At 32.0% G+C, this 13,935-nt stretch overlaps 1 protein-coding gene across 9 annotated transcripts in view; it reads right to left on the bottom strand.

Moving 5' to 3' along the window:
- The window catches only part of LOC148604688 (transient receptor potential-gamma protein-like), a 115,724-nt gene that overhangs the window by 65,628 nt on the left and 36,161 nt on the right, over positions 1-13,935 (bottom strand). The window contains exon 1 of one of the 9 annotated variants that reach the window (XM_088550000.1): positions 12,122-12,256. The exons of 5 other annotated variants lie outside the window; for them this stretch is intronic. In XM_088550000.1, the coding sequence (XP_088406126.1) occupies positions 12,122-12,160 (39 nt within the window). In that variant the 5' untranslated portion in view covers positions 12,161-12,256. Of the gene's footprint in view, positions 1-287; positions 604-6,073; positions 6,193-8,122; positions 8,275-12,121; positions 12,257-13,935 lie in introns of those variants that run through there. 3 more of the 9 variants (XM_088550002.1, XM_088550010.1, XM_088550001.1) reach the window with 3 other exon arrangements.

Genomic DNA, 13,935 nt, shown 5'->3' with positions numbered 1-13,935 from the left:
TAGAGAGTGAGCAGGTAGCTACGCACTACATGTACCTACTGAATCTAGAGAGTGAGCAGGTAGCCCTGTATGACATATATTAACTGAATCTCGAAAGTGAGCAGGTAGCTACGTACTACATATACCTCTAGAAAGAGAGAAGGTAGATATGTAATACATGTACCTACTGTAGTTAGGGAGTGAGCAAGTAGCTCTGTATTTCATATAACTGCTCTATCAAGGGAATGAGAAAGCAGCTCTGTACTTGACATTCTAATTTCATAAAATCAAAGATAATTAACACTCACCATCATATCAGGGTATGATGCTGTCGACCTGTATGACATTTTGTCACATTAATCCATTATTATTGATAAACTTTCCACAAGAAATGTTTTAATCCTCAGAAAAATAAATAAATGCAACCAGACTCTTCAATTCCTCATCATACTATGATTGGAAAATAAAAATGACGAACCAAATCAATTGTTGTCACTGAGTTATGATATATTATTGATAAAATTCAACCTGTTTAGTTACAATTTAATGAAATTAATCCAGAATTTTACACGGAAGAGTCAAGCAAGAAGATGTTACAGCCACAGGCTTTATAAAAAATCAATGCTTGTTTCCGTACGACATCCAGATAGGTTTTCACAGTCAACTCAGATATCGCTGATCTAAACACATTTCTAAGGTTTTAATAATAACACTGTATTATCTCTGCTCCAAGTCTTAACAAGAGTTGTAAAACGAAGCACTTATTGATTGGTGTTGTAAAAGCTAAAGATATTCCACGTTAATAGTTTCTTCTAAGAAATATTAATGCAAACAACTTTAATCAAATTAGTAGAGTAGCGAAGCAAAAAGTACAACTCTGATCTTATTGGTTACGGAAGTCAAAATAAAATAATATTGTTCACATTACTACTTGGACAATTTTCATTCAATTAACGATGACTGAGATGAAAATCAATTTTGCTGATTTAATGAAAATAATAAGAATTCATCAGTTAGCACAAATCAAAGAAGATTGAATAACTCTCGACATAATCTATGCATGAAACACAGATCTACTGTGAACTTTGATGTATAAAGTAAGTCAGAAATGGCTCAGCAGCATACTGAATATGTACTATTATTTCACAAGATTGCAGCAGCATGGACCAGGTACTCCAGTAGGGTAAGCATCCTCTGCTTTTCTAAAAACAACTGCCAGGTTGCTCGTAATAAGTCAAGTCCAGGGTAGACCAAGGAGGTAAGGAAAACTATGACACATTGAACAAATCAGTTTTCATGGTGCAGATGGATACACTGTACAGTGTAATTTAAATTGATAAAAAGGGACTTTAAAGACAGGTTTTCAGATTGTTCAGGGTTTGGTTTAGACTGGTTTCGATCTAGTATGGAACAAACCAACAATAGAAATGATCAACCATTTACAGTCCTCATTAATTACTATTGTCTGATGTTGATCTATATGATATTATTGGTAGATGCAGCTGATAATGGTCAGAGATGAAAAAATATAATAAAAATAGAATATTGATTCCATGAAAAATAAATATACATTGATTCCAGTCATGTGAACTTCAGTATGATGGGAATATGGGAATATATTTTTTGAAAGTTGAAAATTGGACTTAAAGTTAAAGAAAAATTGTAGAATTGATCCTCTGCAACTTCAAGCTTAATTAAAAAAAAAACATATGATTAGACTATACACTAATTCCATCCATCCTTGCTACTGTATCTTTATATGACAATTAACCTAAGCAGTCTGAATTAGCCTAAGCAGTCTGAATTCACATAAGCAGTCTGAATTCACCTAAGCAGTCTGAATTAGCCTAAGCAGTCTGAATTCATATGAGCAGTCTGAATTCACCTAAGCAGCCTGAATTCACATAAGCAGTCTGAATTCACCTAAGCAGTCTGAATTAGCCTAAGCAGTCTGAATTCACCTAAGCAGTCTGAATTCACCTAAGCAGTCTGAATTCACCTAAGCAGCCTGAATTCACATAAGCAGTCTGAATTCACCTAAGCAGTCTGAATTAGCCTAAGCAGTCTGAATTCACCTAAGCAGTCTGAATTCACCTACACAGTCTGAATTAGCCTAAGCAGTCTGAATTCACCTAAGCAGTCTGAATTAGCCTAAGCAATCTGAATTCACCTAAGCAGTTTGAATTAGCCTAAGCAGTCTGAATTCACATAAGCAGTCTGAATTAGCCTAAGCAGTCTGAATTCACATAAGCAGTCTGAATTAGCCTAAGCAGTCTGAATTCACATAAGCAGTCTGAATTCACATAAGCAGTCTGAATTCACCTAAGCAGTCTGAATTAGCCTAAGCAGTCTGAATTCATATGAGCAGTCTGAATTCACCTAAGCAGCCTGAATTCACATAAGCAGTCTGAATTCACCTAAGCAGTCTGAATTAGCCTAAGCAGTCTGAATTCACCTAAGCAGTCTGAATTCACCTAAGCAGCCTGAATTCACATAAGCAGTCTGAATTCACCTAAGCAGTCTGAATTAGCCTAAGCAGTCTGAATTCACCTAAGCAGTCTGAATTCACCTACACAGTCTGAATTAGCCTAAGCAGTCTGAATTCACCTAAGCAGTCTGAATTAGCCTAAGCAATCTGAATTCACCTAAGCAGTTTGAATTAGCCTAAGCAGTCTGAATTCACATAAGCAGTCTGAATTAGCCTAAGCAGTCTGAATTCACATAAGCAGTCTGAATTAGCCTAAGCAGTCTGAATTCACCTAAGCAGTCTGAATTCACCTAAGCAGTCTGAATTAGCCTAAGCAGTCTGAATTCACATAAGCAGTCTGAATTAGCCTAAGCAGTCTGAATTCACATAAGCAGTCTGAATTAGCCTAAGCAGTCTGAATTCACCTAAGCAGCCTGAATTTGCCTCAACATAGTTGTTGATGCAAGGCATTCATTTCTTCTATTGAACAAATATGTGACTAACAATTTTAACATAGAATTTTACTTAATAAATTATTCATAATTCAATAAAATGAATAGAACTACTTTTGCTGAATGGTATATGCATTAAACATCAGAAATTGTACATATCAAGTTTGCTACATACTATTTAATGCATAAACATTTCTAGTTCATGGGAAAACAAGAGAAAATAATGACGAAAGTTGTAATATCAAGAGATTAAAAAACTGACAAGCTAAAAACTGTTAAAAGTTCTTAGTCAAGTGCCCTCCAGCCATCTCTAAGTTATAAGCTGGTCTAAATGGGATGGAGCCCAGGTCCCTCTTCTGCTGGAAAAGTTTGGTTGATTAAATGGGGGAACAAAACTGGAAATTACTGGATTGCCCCCCTCCCCTCTCTCTAGACTAGCCATTTGTCCCCCCATTTTCAAAATTTCTGGATCTGCCACTCTAAATTAAAATAATTCGGAAACTTGATCAAAAGTAAAAATAAAATGAACTTGACCCTTACCAGTGTTATCATTTGAACAGTGAGAATTAAGATATTTTCTTTTATGGAAACTTATAAATACATAAAATAATTACCATTTTTGAAAACAGATCCGAAATAAATTATGAATAATTGTGAGTTAACTGATAATTGTAAATTTAGATATCTGCTAACTACAATAAATGTTTTAAATTTCACGAATTTCCAATATACACACTTGTATTGAGCTATGATCAGTATACTTATTCAAAAACTTTTTAATTTCAAATTTCACGAAAGAATTTATTGTTATATTCAAATCATTCCTCATTAACAATTTATTTTTTAAGTTGCAAAATTATGCAATAATTCTGACAAAAAAACAACACTAATCTACACATCAGTCTTCTTAAAAGTGTTAACATGTAAATGTACCTTAGGCCTATGAGGGCTGATTTATAAATTTACCAAATACCAAAATTAAAACATTTCCTCCAATAGAGGAAGACAAATCTGTTACAAAAAAAGTGTAACAGATGGACTGACGAAAGGACAAGCTAGATGATTGCAATCACCATAGCCCCACTTATTTTGTGCCATAAAAGTACAAATACTGGTACACAATGTCCACTTGTATGTGACTACTACCATATATATCTGAACCATTGAATATGACAATACTTATTAATTCTACAGGAAATAGTGAAACATGAAGTCAGTTAACAACAAATGGCCATTATGGTCCGTAAAGTATTTAACAATTTATTACAAGATAAACCAATAGTAAACTTGCTGACAATGGACAGAGAACAATACAGACAATGTAATCATCAAGTAATCATTGGCCAATCAATGTCTACAGTAATTACCATATATTGTGTTGGACGAGCTTATTTAACATTACAGTACTGGTGTTACCTTACAATCAACTCCATCCACTTACCAGTAATTAGTGAATTTTATTGATTGATTGATTAACCAATTCACATGCAGAGACATCGGACTATTAGAAAGTTACAACAGAAAGATTGATACATTCCATTTAGGAACAAATGTATTTTAGAGAAGTAACAGCTACCAATCAGATTAAATATACTTTCCATGTAGTATTTTAATGTAAGCCATGCATGCAACTGTATTTTACAAGTAATAATATGTTCCATATTCAAACTGTCCAATTATTTCTCATCCTTTGATTCTTTTCATGTAAGTTAATGAGTATGTTACAAGATAATTTGGTAATTAAACCCCTGAAAATTAATTCAAAAAATTTCATCATAAAAAGATCAAAAATCTTAAAAACAATAACTTTCATAAATAAGTTCTTCATGGTGTAAATAAACACTTAAATTACAATTTTTTTCACAAGGAGTGCTACCACATGTTCTCAAACTGCTAGTGTGTATTTGTCAAAAGGAGAGATAGTTCAATTTTTTCACCTTTTTTCACATATTTGTACATCTGATCATTATAAATTGCTTAACAGATATGAAGGAAACTCCCTGTGATGGTTTATCAATTAATAGTGTAATTTAGTTATTATCTTTCTATCACAAAATTTCAGGATTGAAAAGCAGAAAGCTGTGAAGCCATTTGTACCACAGGTGAAATCTAAGGTATTCTTTATCAGACAGAGGTTTATCAGAGAGCAGACGAACCTTAATGCATGATAAAACAATTAATTAAAATGACTTCCTGCTCTAAAACACTTTTCAATATCTATAATTTTCACTTGCATACAGACTATGTTTCTATGTTTTATCCATAGTTACGAAATCTTAATACATCTGCAGAAAAGATCTTAAAACAATTGCATTATACTAAGGCAGCCTGTGGTATCAGGAGTCTGGCTGCCTGATGAGTTCTCTTCATGAGGTTGTTGATCCTAGTTATTGTAAAATAAGGTTGTAATTACCAAATCATTTATAAGGTGCACCGTTAGGGGTGTTTAGGTACACTATTAACCCAAACCCACAGCCATTATTACAATGAATTAGAAGTTGTTCTTAAGTATCAGTCCTTATAAAAATCAGACAGGAGGTGATTCATGCATGTCAAATAACCTCTAAGTTCACTTATATTTCTTGTTCAGAAACAGTTATTGATCACATAACCAGTTTTAGTTTTTCCTTTTGGCTGTTGCGCTTTTGAGATAAAAATTATATAGATTGTACATGAAATTGGCACTTTGCAAGAGTTATCGTTCATGATTTTGTTAGATTTTGTTGATTTTAGTGGGGGATAAATGTATGATTTTCTCGAAAGTGCAGTCCTGAATACAGAAATAAATATAGTTATGTACATAAATAGCATATTTAGATTGAAAAAGCATTGTTTGTTTGGTGGGTTATTCTTCACCATGAATCACTTTAATATGTACAGTGTCTGAATGTGACAGGGACTGGTACTTAAATTCTCTATATTATATCAGGTAGTTTGTCTTAGACAAAAGACCACTGTACTAGACACTGAAGTAAATTAAGAAAATGCTTTGCAGGGTGCAGCTTGATACAACTGCAGAGGACAACCCTGAATGGGTGGGGCAAATATGGACACATAGTTTTAACTTGATACAGCTCTTCATTTTGATAGTGATTAAACATTTAAAACAAGATAAAAATCTGACTAAAACTGAAGTAGCTCCTGATTGGCTCCATTGAAAAGATCATAACCTCACATTGTTGTAGTCCTGATTGGCTCCACTGAAAAGGTCATAACCTCACATTGTTGTAGTCCTGATTGGCTCCACTGAAAAGGTCATAACCTCACATTGTTGTAGTCCTGATTGGCTCCACTGAAAAGGTCATAACCTAAAATTTTTTTAGTCATATAAAAAATGATGAACATTGATGATATATTATCCTTTTTAAACAAATTGTCTGCACAGCAGTGAGTACAGTTCATACTCTTTAAGCTAGTACATTTTTTCAGGCAGGTACAGCAAACAAAACCAGAATCGTGATCTTTTAGCAAGCGAACACCCTTAAATTATTACAAGGAATTCTTCAGCTGTTGAATATCCAATAAAACAAACTAGTTGTCCTGTATAACTTGTTTATAATGCACTTCAATGTACAAATGAAACTAGAGACTGTTTAATTCATAGGTATAGGAGTCTGTGTCTGGTATACTGGTAAAATATATTTAACAATTTTCCAGATACATATTTTAGACACAATAAATGCAATAAATGATGTGTTAGACCAGTAAAAAATTGAGGTAAATCATGGGTGAAAATTGCCCCTAAAACTGTGAGAATTGATGTACAAGTCAAAGCAAACTTTTACTTGTTATCTTTACCTATTTTAATTTGTTCATTGCAAAAGTTCTGTCACAAACCATGAAAAATATAAGTCTTCATGGTGATTTGAATGAAATGCCCAATGAGTACTTTATTTAAGGTTAAGGCATTTGTAGCATAGAGCTTCAAAGAATAGGACTTGAAATTTTACTTTAGAGATTAAGTCCAATCATATCAGTTCCAGATTTTCCTGACTGTACCATTAGTCAAATATCCTTAGTATTTCACTCTCAGAATAACCAAGTAATAATCAGGTACACATGATGACTAGTCAAAATGTGTGATTTCTTGAAACTCAATTCTGCAAAACCTAGAGGTAAATTACTTTTCGAACATAAAAAACAAGAAGTGTCTCCACCAATATAGATCCATGTAATTTTAAGACATTCTCAAACATTTTTAATTACTCTTTCAAAATATACAATTATTTGATAGGTCAACAATGGTACAAGAATCACCTTTTTTTTCAAAAGTTAACTAGTTTCACAAATCTTGAAATTTTTGCTATTTTTGACTTGCCATCAGGAAAATCTTAAAAGGTAATCATACATGTTAAACTATGTTGAATAAAAATACAGATTTGTTTCATTCTATTACCATGTTCACAAATTCAGACTAGTAAGAGGCCAAAGAACAGCCTAAGTCTATTATGTCCTTTGAATTATTATAGGTGAAGTACTGTCCAGTTGAGTTTTCATATAATTTAAGATGTACAACACAGTTTGGTAAAATATTACGCAAAAAGAAAAAACTGATACAGAAAACTTGATCAATCAGCAAATATATTACATTCAAAATTATTTTCTATTAAGAAGCTGCTCCATAGCCTAAAAAAATGAAGGCATAAAATGTCTAAACTGCAATTATCATTAGCATCACTGAATGGTAAATTAGTCTTACCGATGAGGTTGTTACTCCTGACTGTTAGGTAATAGGTTTGATATGATCAATTAATCGCCCAATTACACTGATTAATGATTATATAAATAAGTACAGATCACTCATTGTCTAGATATATACGGTATATGCTTAGTTTGTTCACTGTGTTTACTAAATATTTTAATTTGACATTGTTATATGACATGATTTTACTGTAATTAAAGTTAAAAAGATACAAGTCATTTCTCTTAATTTTGAGAGCAGACAAGGAAACTACACAAATAAAAGGTCCACATAAATATTGCATTGATTGAAATAATGATTGATTTCCAGTTTCAAAGGACATGAATTGTGTTTCAAACTTGTCTGGGTTATCAGCAATAACAACCTTTGTTCAAATGTGATGGAAAGAAATGTAGGAGTGAGAGCATAAACAATATTCTGACATATGTCCCTGTTGCAGCAAGGGACATAAAAAAAATAAATGACCTAGCAAATTTGTTAAGAAAAGCCAAATGCTTCAAAACTGATAACATAGTCACTTACCGAACCTCCAAATTGGAAATAGTTTTTGAAGACTCTCATATTATTCCATATCAAGAAGTATCTGATCAATCACTATGATGTGACAGTGTATGTCCAAAGTTAACAGTTCAATACTCCCACTGGTGGACACTTAAGTATCCCCCACTGTGTCATCAAACTATAGCTTATTAGATTTCCTCATATCTAAGTTCATATCAATGTCTTAAAGATGGCTCAACAGAAAATCTCTTCCATACAGTGTCATTGTCATATTCCATTAGATGGTTAATAATTTGTGAATTCTTAGAATATGTCCAAAATTAATAATACAAGTCCTCTACATTACAGTCAGATCTGCTACTAGTACATGGAAAGATGGAAAGATTTGCAAAAATTCACACCTAGATGGCAATATATCTTTACAAAACTAATTACTGAAATGGCAACAGCATAACTGACAAGCAATTGATTTTAAAAATTTCAGGAACTGACAGACTATTGCATGCTGCATGATAAATGTTTATTTCCAGAGATCAACACCATGGTACATGGGTATAGGTTAACCACTAAGTCCTTGTTCTCAATATATTCATTACTTTAATTGTAAGCTTTTATAAGAATTACCCATGCCAATTGTAATTACACTCAACTGCTGAAAATTTGCCATCTTGTGTTGATTTTCCAACACGTGTGTTAGTCCCTGGACCAAACAAAGCATATTTCAATATTTATTTCATTTTCATGAATATTTTAGGAGAAAACTTCCCATTTAGTATTCAATTCATCATCTAAAATCACTTTAAAGGCCTGCATTTGGATAAACTGTTCTCAAAGGAATATTAATAGATTTCATTTAGCAATTACAGATTAGTTAGTTATCATTACAGAGAAAATAGAAGCTAGAGGATTCCTAAAGTATTTACTTTAGCCAGAAAAATTATCAAATATATACCATTTAGCTCTCACTATCTACAGAAATCAAATAAATATAATTAAGCATTTATAAAACATCACATATAATTACAGTAGATATTGATGGAAGAAAATTATCTCACTGTTCAAAGGCAGTGCAACCAAGTATCAGTCGGAGCCCCCCCTTTTCTATTTTCTTTTTTGGTGTCTTTCCATTCTCTATAATAAAAGCTTTTTTTTTCAAATTCTTTTATCTGAAGTACACTAGTTTACATATAATGTGTGTAAAAAACAATGTCAAATCAAATTTTTCATTGAGTAGATTGTTAAAAATGCATGTTGTTTTAGACTATTGATTGAAAAGAGCTAGAATGTAACAGAAAACTGAATATAATATCTAAAAAGAGAATTTGCAGGGAAGGTAGATAGATAGTAATATATTAGATATAAAGAAGATAGGGAACTTTTCTACTTTATATAGGCTGATACTCATCAGGTACAACAGTGGAATCTGTCTAAACAGAACCCTAATTCACAACCCAAAAACCTGTTTAAACCAAACTGGTATAATTGACAGTTCTTTCATTTAAATATTTATGCAATTTGAATCTGTATTAATTGAACAATTTTGTCTTAGTAGAACACCATCTTAAGTTCCTTAGACAGGTTTCACTGTACAAAACTTAACATTTTCTCAATCAGTAAGGAACAAAACAATGTGTTTTAAGTAACTGTCTTTGTAAGAATCATGCAAAATCTGAAAAATGTGATACACCCCAAAAAGGCTACATATTTTTATTTTTGTAATTAAGTTGTTTTATCTGTGTATATTATGAAATGTGTAATTATTCATTCCGATTTTTCTGTCTGCTCTTAAGAGATAATCAATATTGAAAATCCAGTAGATTCTATTGTATTTGAGAGTCATTTACAGAGTTATCTCCCTTAATTTTGAAATCTACAGTGCATTTTATATAATTTTTATCTCCTATGAGCACAGGTTATATGAAAAAACAAATGTTAATTACTGTTTACTAAAGCATTTTACACAAAATATCAAAAATAAAAATATGTAGGCTTTCCAACCATGTATCACATTTTGCATGATTCTTAGCTGGAGTGATACTTAACAAATTCTAGAAAATCCCAAAGCTTCACTACAAATTGCAAAACCCTAAGTTGGTAGGCCATTTTATCAGTTCTTATGATAAATTAAGTTACATGACAGCAGTTATTATACAAGCATCAGCTTACATGAAGACACAATGCCATGGTGACTCTGGGGTCTCAACCAGAAAATACATTATACCACAAAGAAATTTTCTGCAAGATACTTATCACAAAAGTCTCCAAATATCGATTCAACTGACAAAGGGGGATACAATAATTTAATAAAAGTACATTCTACCCAAAACTACACAATGAGATGCAGCATGCAAAAAGGTCAACTGTAAAATGTGGAGGAGAGTAGGAATGGCAGATGTGGTGTGGACACTACGTGACCATATTCAATTCAAAATAATAACTGGTAGCAAGAGATGCTAAATTACCAAAAAAAAACAAAAATCTTGTACAATTTTACCCCAAAACATAACATGAAATCATAAAGTATTCCATACCAAGTTTCATAGTATGCCTTTCTAGCAGAACATAAAACCATTATAAATTGTGTAAATATTGATATAGATTCACTCATCATTGATCAAAATCTTTTTGTTTTTAAGGTTTAACAGAAGAGGGAAGCTGTTGTTCCGTAAAAACCATGCCAAGGGCATACTGACCTTGTTAATCATCTTATATTGTATCAAATTATTGTGTCAATTACTTTTTCACGTTTATTTGTTAGGCACGCCTTGGAGCATTCACTTTAGAATAAACTATTTACTTAAATAAAGTCTAAGAGGCTTTTTTTAAATCTTATCACGGTAGAAAACTTGAAAAGAAAAAAACTGGCCTCTAAGTAGATGTATAAAACAATATAGGATATTTATAGCAAATAAAACAGTTAACTCACAGAATAGAGTTGGTCTTCTCTTAATTGAATGACCATAACCTGCATTAGGTAATGCTTTAGGTTCAAATGGAATGATTGTCTACTTAACTACTCATAAAAATTCAACTGGCAACAGTTACTGAATCAAAAGGAGACCAACAATGTCACCTGAAGTTTACCAGTTTACTCCCTGAAGTTTTAACGTGATCAATCTTATATGACTAACAGCTAAACAAACAGACAGACAGACAAAATGTTGATGTTTATTCAATTCATGTTTTGATCACAACCTTTTATATTTGTTAAAGACAAATGAAGACTATGCAAGAACATTCTTCCAATCACATTTCAGAAGTATATCTGCCCTTAGTTGTAATATGTCAAGAGACTATTTAAGAGTTTTCAATCACATCATGAAGTGTTCTACTATTTGCCCAGATAAACCCAAAATTCTTTACAATTTGAATAACAGAGAAAAGATATCTGAGTAGTGGTTCAAACTTGATCTGTTCCTATGTCCTATGCATCATGTCCTTACACAACGGTGCAAACAGAACTCTCACTTAAAAGTCAAGTTCTCAATATCTAAAGATATGGATAAAGAAAATGTTATACTGTGAAAGTACTTTTATTCGTTGATACCAGTTTATGTGGATTTGGAAAGAAACACAAGTTTGTGGATTCTTGAATTCATGGTTTTTGGGGTTTTCAATATAAAATCAATGGGAATCTCCTTTTCGTTACAAAATTTTGTGATTTGGCCTACCCACGAAAGCCATGAAAATTGGTACCCTACAAACAATAGTACTTTCACAGTACTAGGTTCACATAAACTGTCATTCCAGTGTGTATAGTAATTATAAGTAACTAACACAGGGTCAAGTTCTGGCTTAATAAGGTTTTATACTACTTTAGTTACTGTTAACTGTTATAATCGTAAGTACTGATTTTCAAGAATTGATTATTAAAACAGTAAAAAAACTTTTTCAAAGTTATCAATGTTTAAAAAAAGCTACTTGAATTAAGGAATTAAGTGTGGATTCATTTATGAAACAGCTGGTTTTCAGTCAATATCACAGATAAAATCATAATAATGAGGTATAAAGTCAACATACCTTCAACTCTTCAAAGAATTCCTTATTATCACATTGCATACAAATGTTGAATTTTAATGCCACCTGAGAGCAAAAAAATCTCAGCCAAACCAAAAACAACTATTTGTTAACAGTCATACTATTGAACTGAATGAAACGACCTGAACTTAAGAGAATCAACATAGATTGGAGATTATATAACACCTCTAATACCAATCACTTTAAGGATCAGGCAGAGGACAGTAAATCAATGTTATCTTACTGCATTAATACCAATATCACTGCAAGGAATTGGCAGAGAAATCAGAATTTTTGTTATGGCATTTTCAACACAAATTCTAGTACTATTATTCTCAAAACTAAAATCTTAAACATGAAAACATATCAAACTGAAACCAATCAAGATTGCTTTTACTTCTAAGTCATGAAACCCCTTAGATATCATTTTATCTCCCACATCAAAGATTTAATTTTTACATACCCTGTCTTAAGGTTAACAATTAACCCATTTATGTTTAACTAAATCATACAAGTTATCCCTTCAATATTTAGTGCATAATAACTGATGTCCTCCTTAAAGGTATTTAGAAGGTCAGACTAGAAAATGGCAGGGTCATCCTTAAAATATGCCACACGATGATATACATTTTTGTACCACAATCAATCAATCAATCAATCAGAGCTATTTAGTCTCTATCCATAAAATAACATGCAATTTAATTGACATTGAAACTTAACCTGAGACATACTGGACAAAAGTACAAACAAACCAACCCCTTGAAAGCTGGTATGCCCCAAATTACCTGGTATACTGAAAGGGCTACAACATTTCAATTTACACCATTCTAATCTAATTTAAATTAGACCTATCAATTTTTCCATTCAGTCACTGCATGTAGGATCTAACTACACTAGTCTACTTTCTGTTCAGATGACCTATTCAGAATCCTCAGGTTTTTTTAAAGCCTTCAAAATCAAGAAAGATGAAATCTGATTGGTGGATTAGAAAGGTCATGAGAACAGAAATTAAAATGGAGTGTTGTTAGATCTTACATGCAGTGAATGAAACAATTGATAGGTCTAATTTTAATTAGATTGAGACCATTCTAGATCTAAACATTTCATGTTAACTAAAACTAAATCAGGATTTTGAGACTTTCATTGTTCTTAGTAAGACCAATATTTAATAATTTGTTGTATGCATTATTGATGGTAAATAAAATCTTTCACGTAGAAATCTAACAACTTTATAATCCTTCTATTCTTTTCTTGTGGTTCAACCATGCATAAGATAGCAATAACAGACAAATTTGTGTTCTTGAGTGTACATGTAAAACTGCAGTCAACTCTATGGTGAACAGAACAAATTGTTGTATTAAATTAATTATAAATTTTCTACAAAACTTTTTATACATGTAATACATTCTCCAAGGAGACCTGAAAGTTAGCTATAGATAATCATATAATGTCTTTTTGTAATTTTTAAATTCTTTTTTCTTCAAAAAGACAAGCACAATAGTATACCTTTACATATCAAGTCTAGAAAGATGGACGTATAAAAAGTCAATAGCCTGATGATCTACATGCAAATACTTTCAAAAAGGACAATTTACAAGTGTACCATGTAAAACAAAGATGGACAAAGGACCCACACCCACTTTACCCCCACTTTACTCATCCTGTTATAATAGTGGGGAAAATAGTTCAATGTAAATCTGAAGGTATCCCTAACTAAGTGTCACATGAACACCCCAGTTAAAAAATTTCTGCATCTGACATTGTTAAAGTAGTTTTCAGCAGTAAAAGGAGCTTATAATATGGTAAAATGTAATATT

This window comes from Perna viridis, chromosome 10, assembly GCF_037379345.1.
Source record: "Perna viridis isolate PV_CMFRI_1.1 ecotype Kerala chromosome 10, ASM3737934v1, whole genome shotgun sequence".
Classification (NCBI taxonomy): Eukaryota; Metazoa; Mollusca; class Bivalvia; order Mytilida; family Mytilidae; genus Perna; species Perna viridis.
The sequence above is the reverse complement of the archived record's forward strand: the minus strand, read 5'-3'. Positions and strand labels throughout refer to the sequence as shown.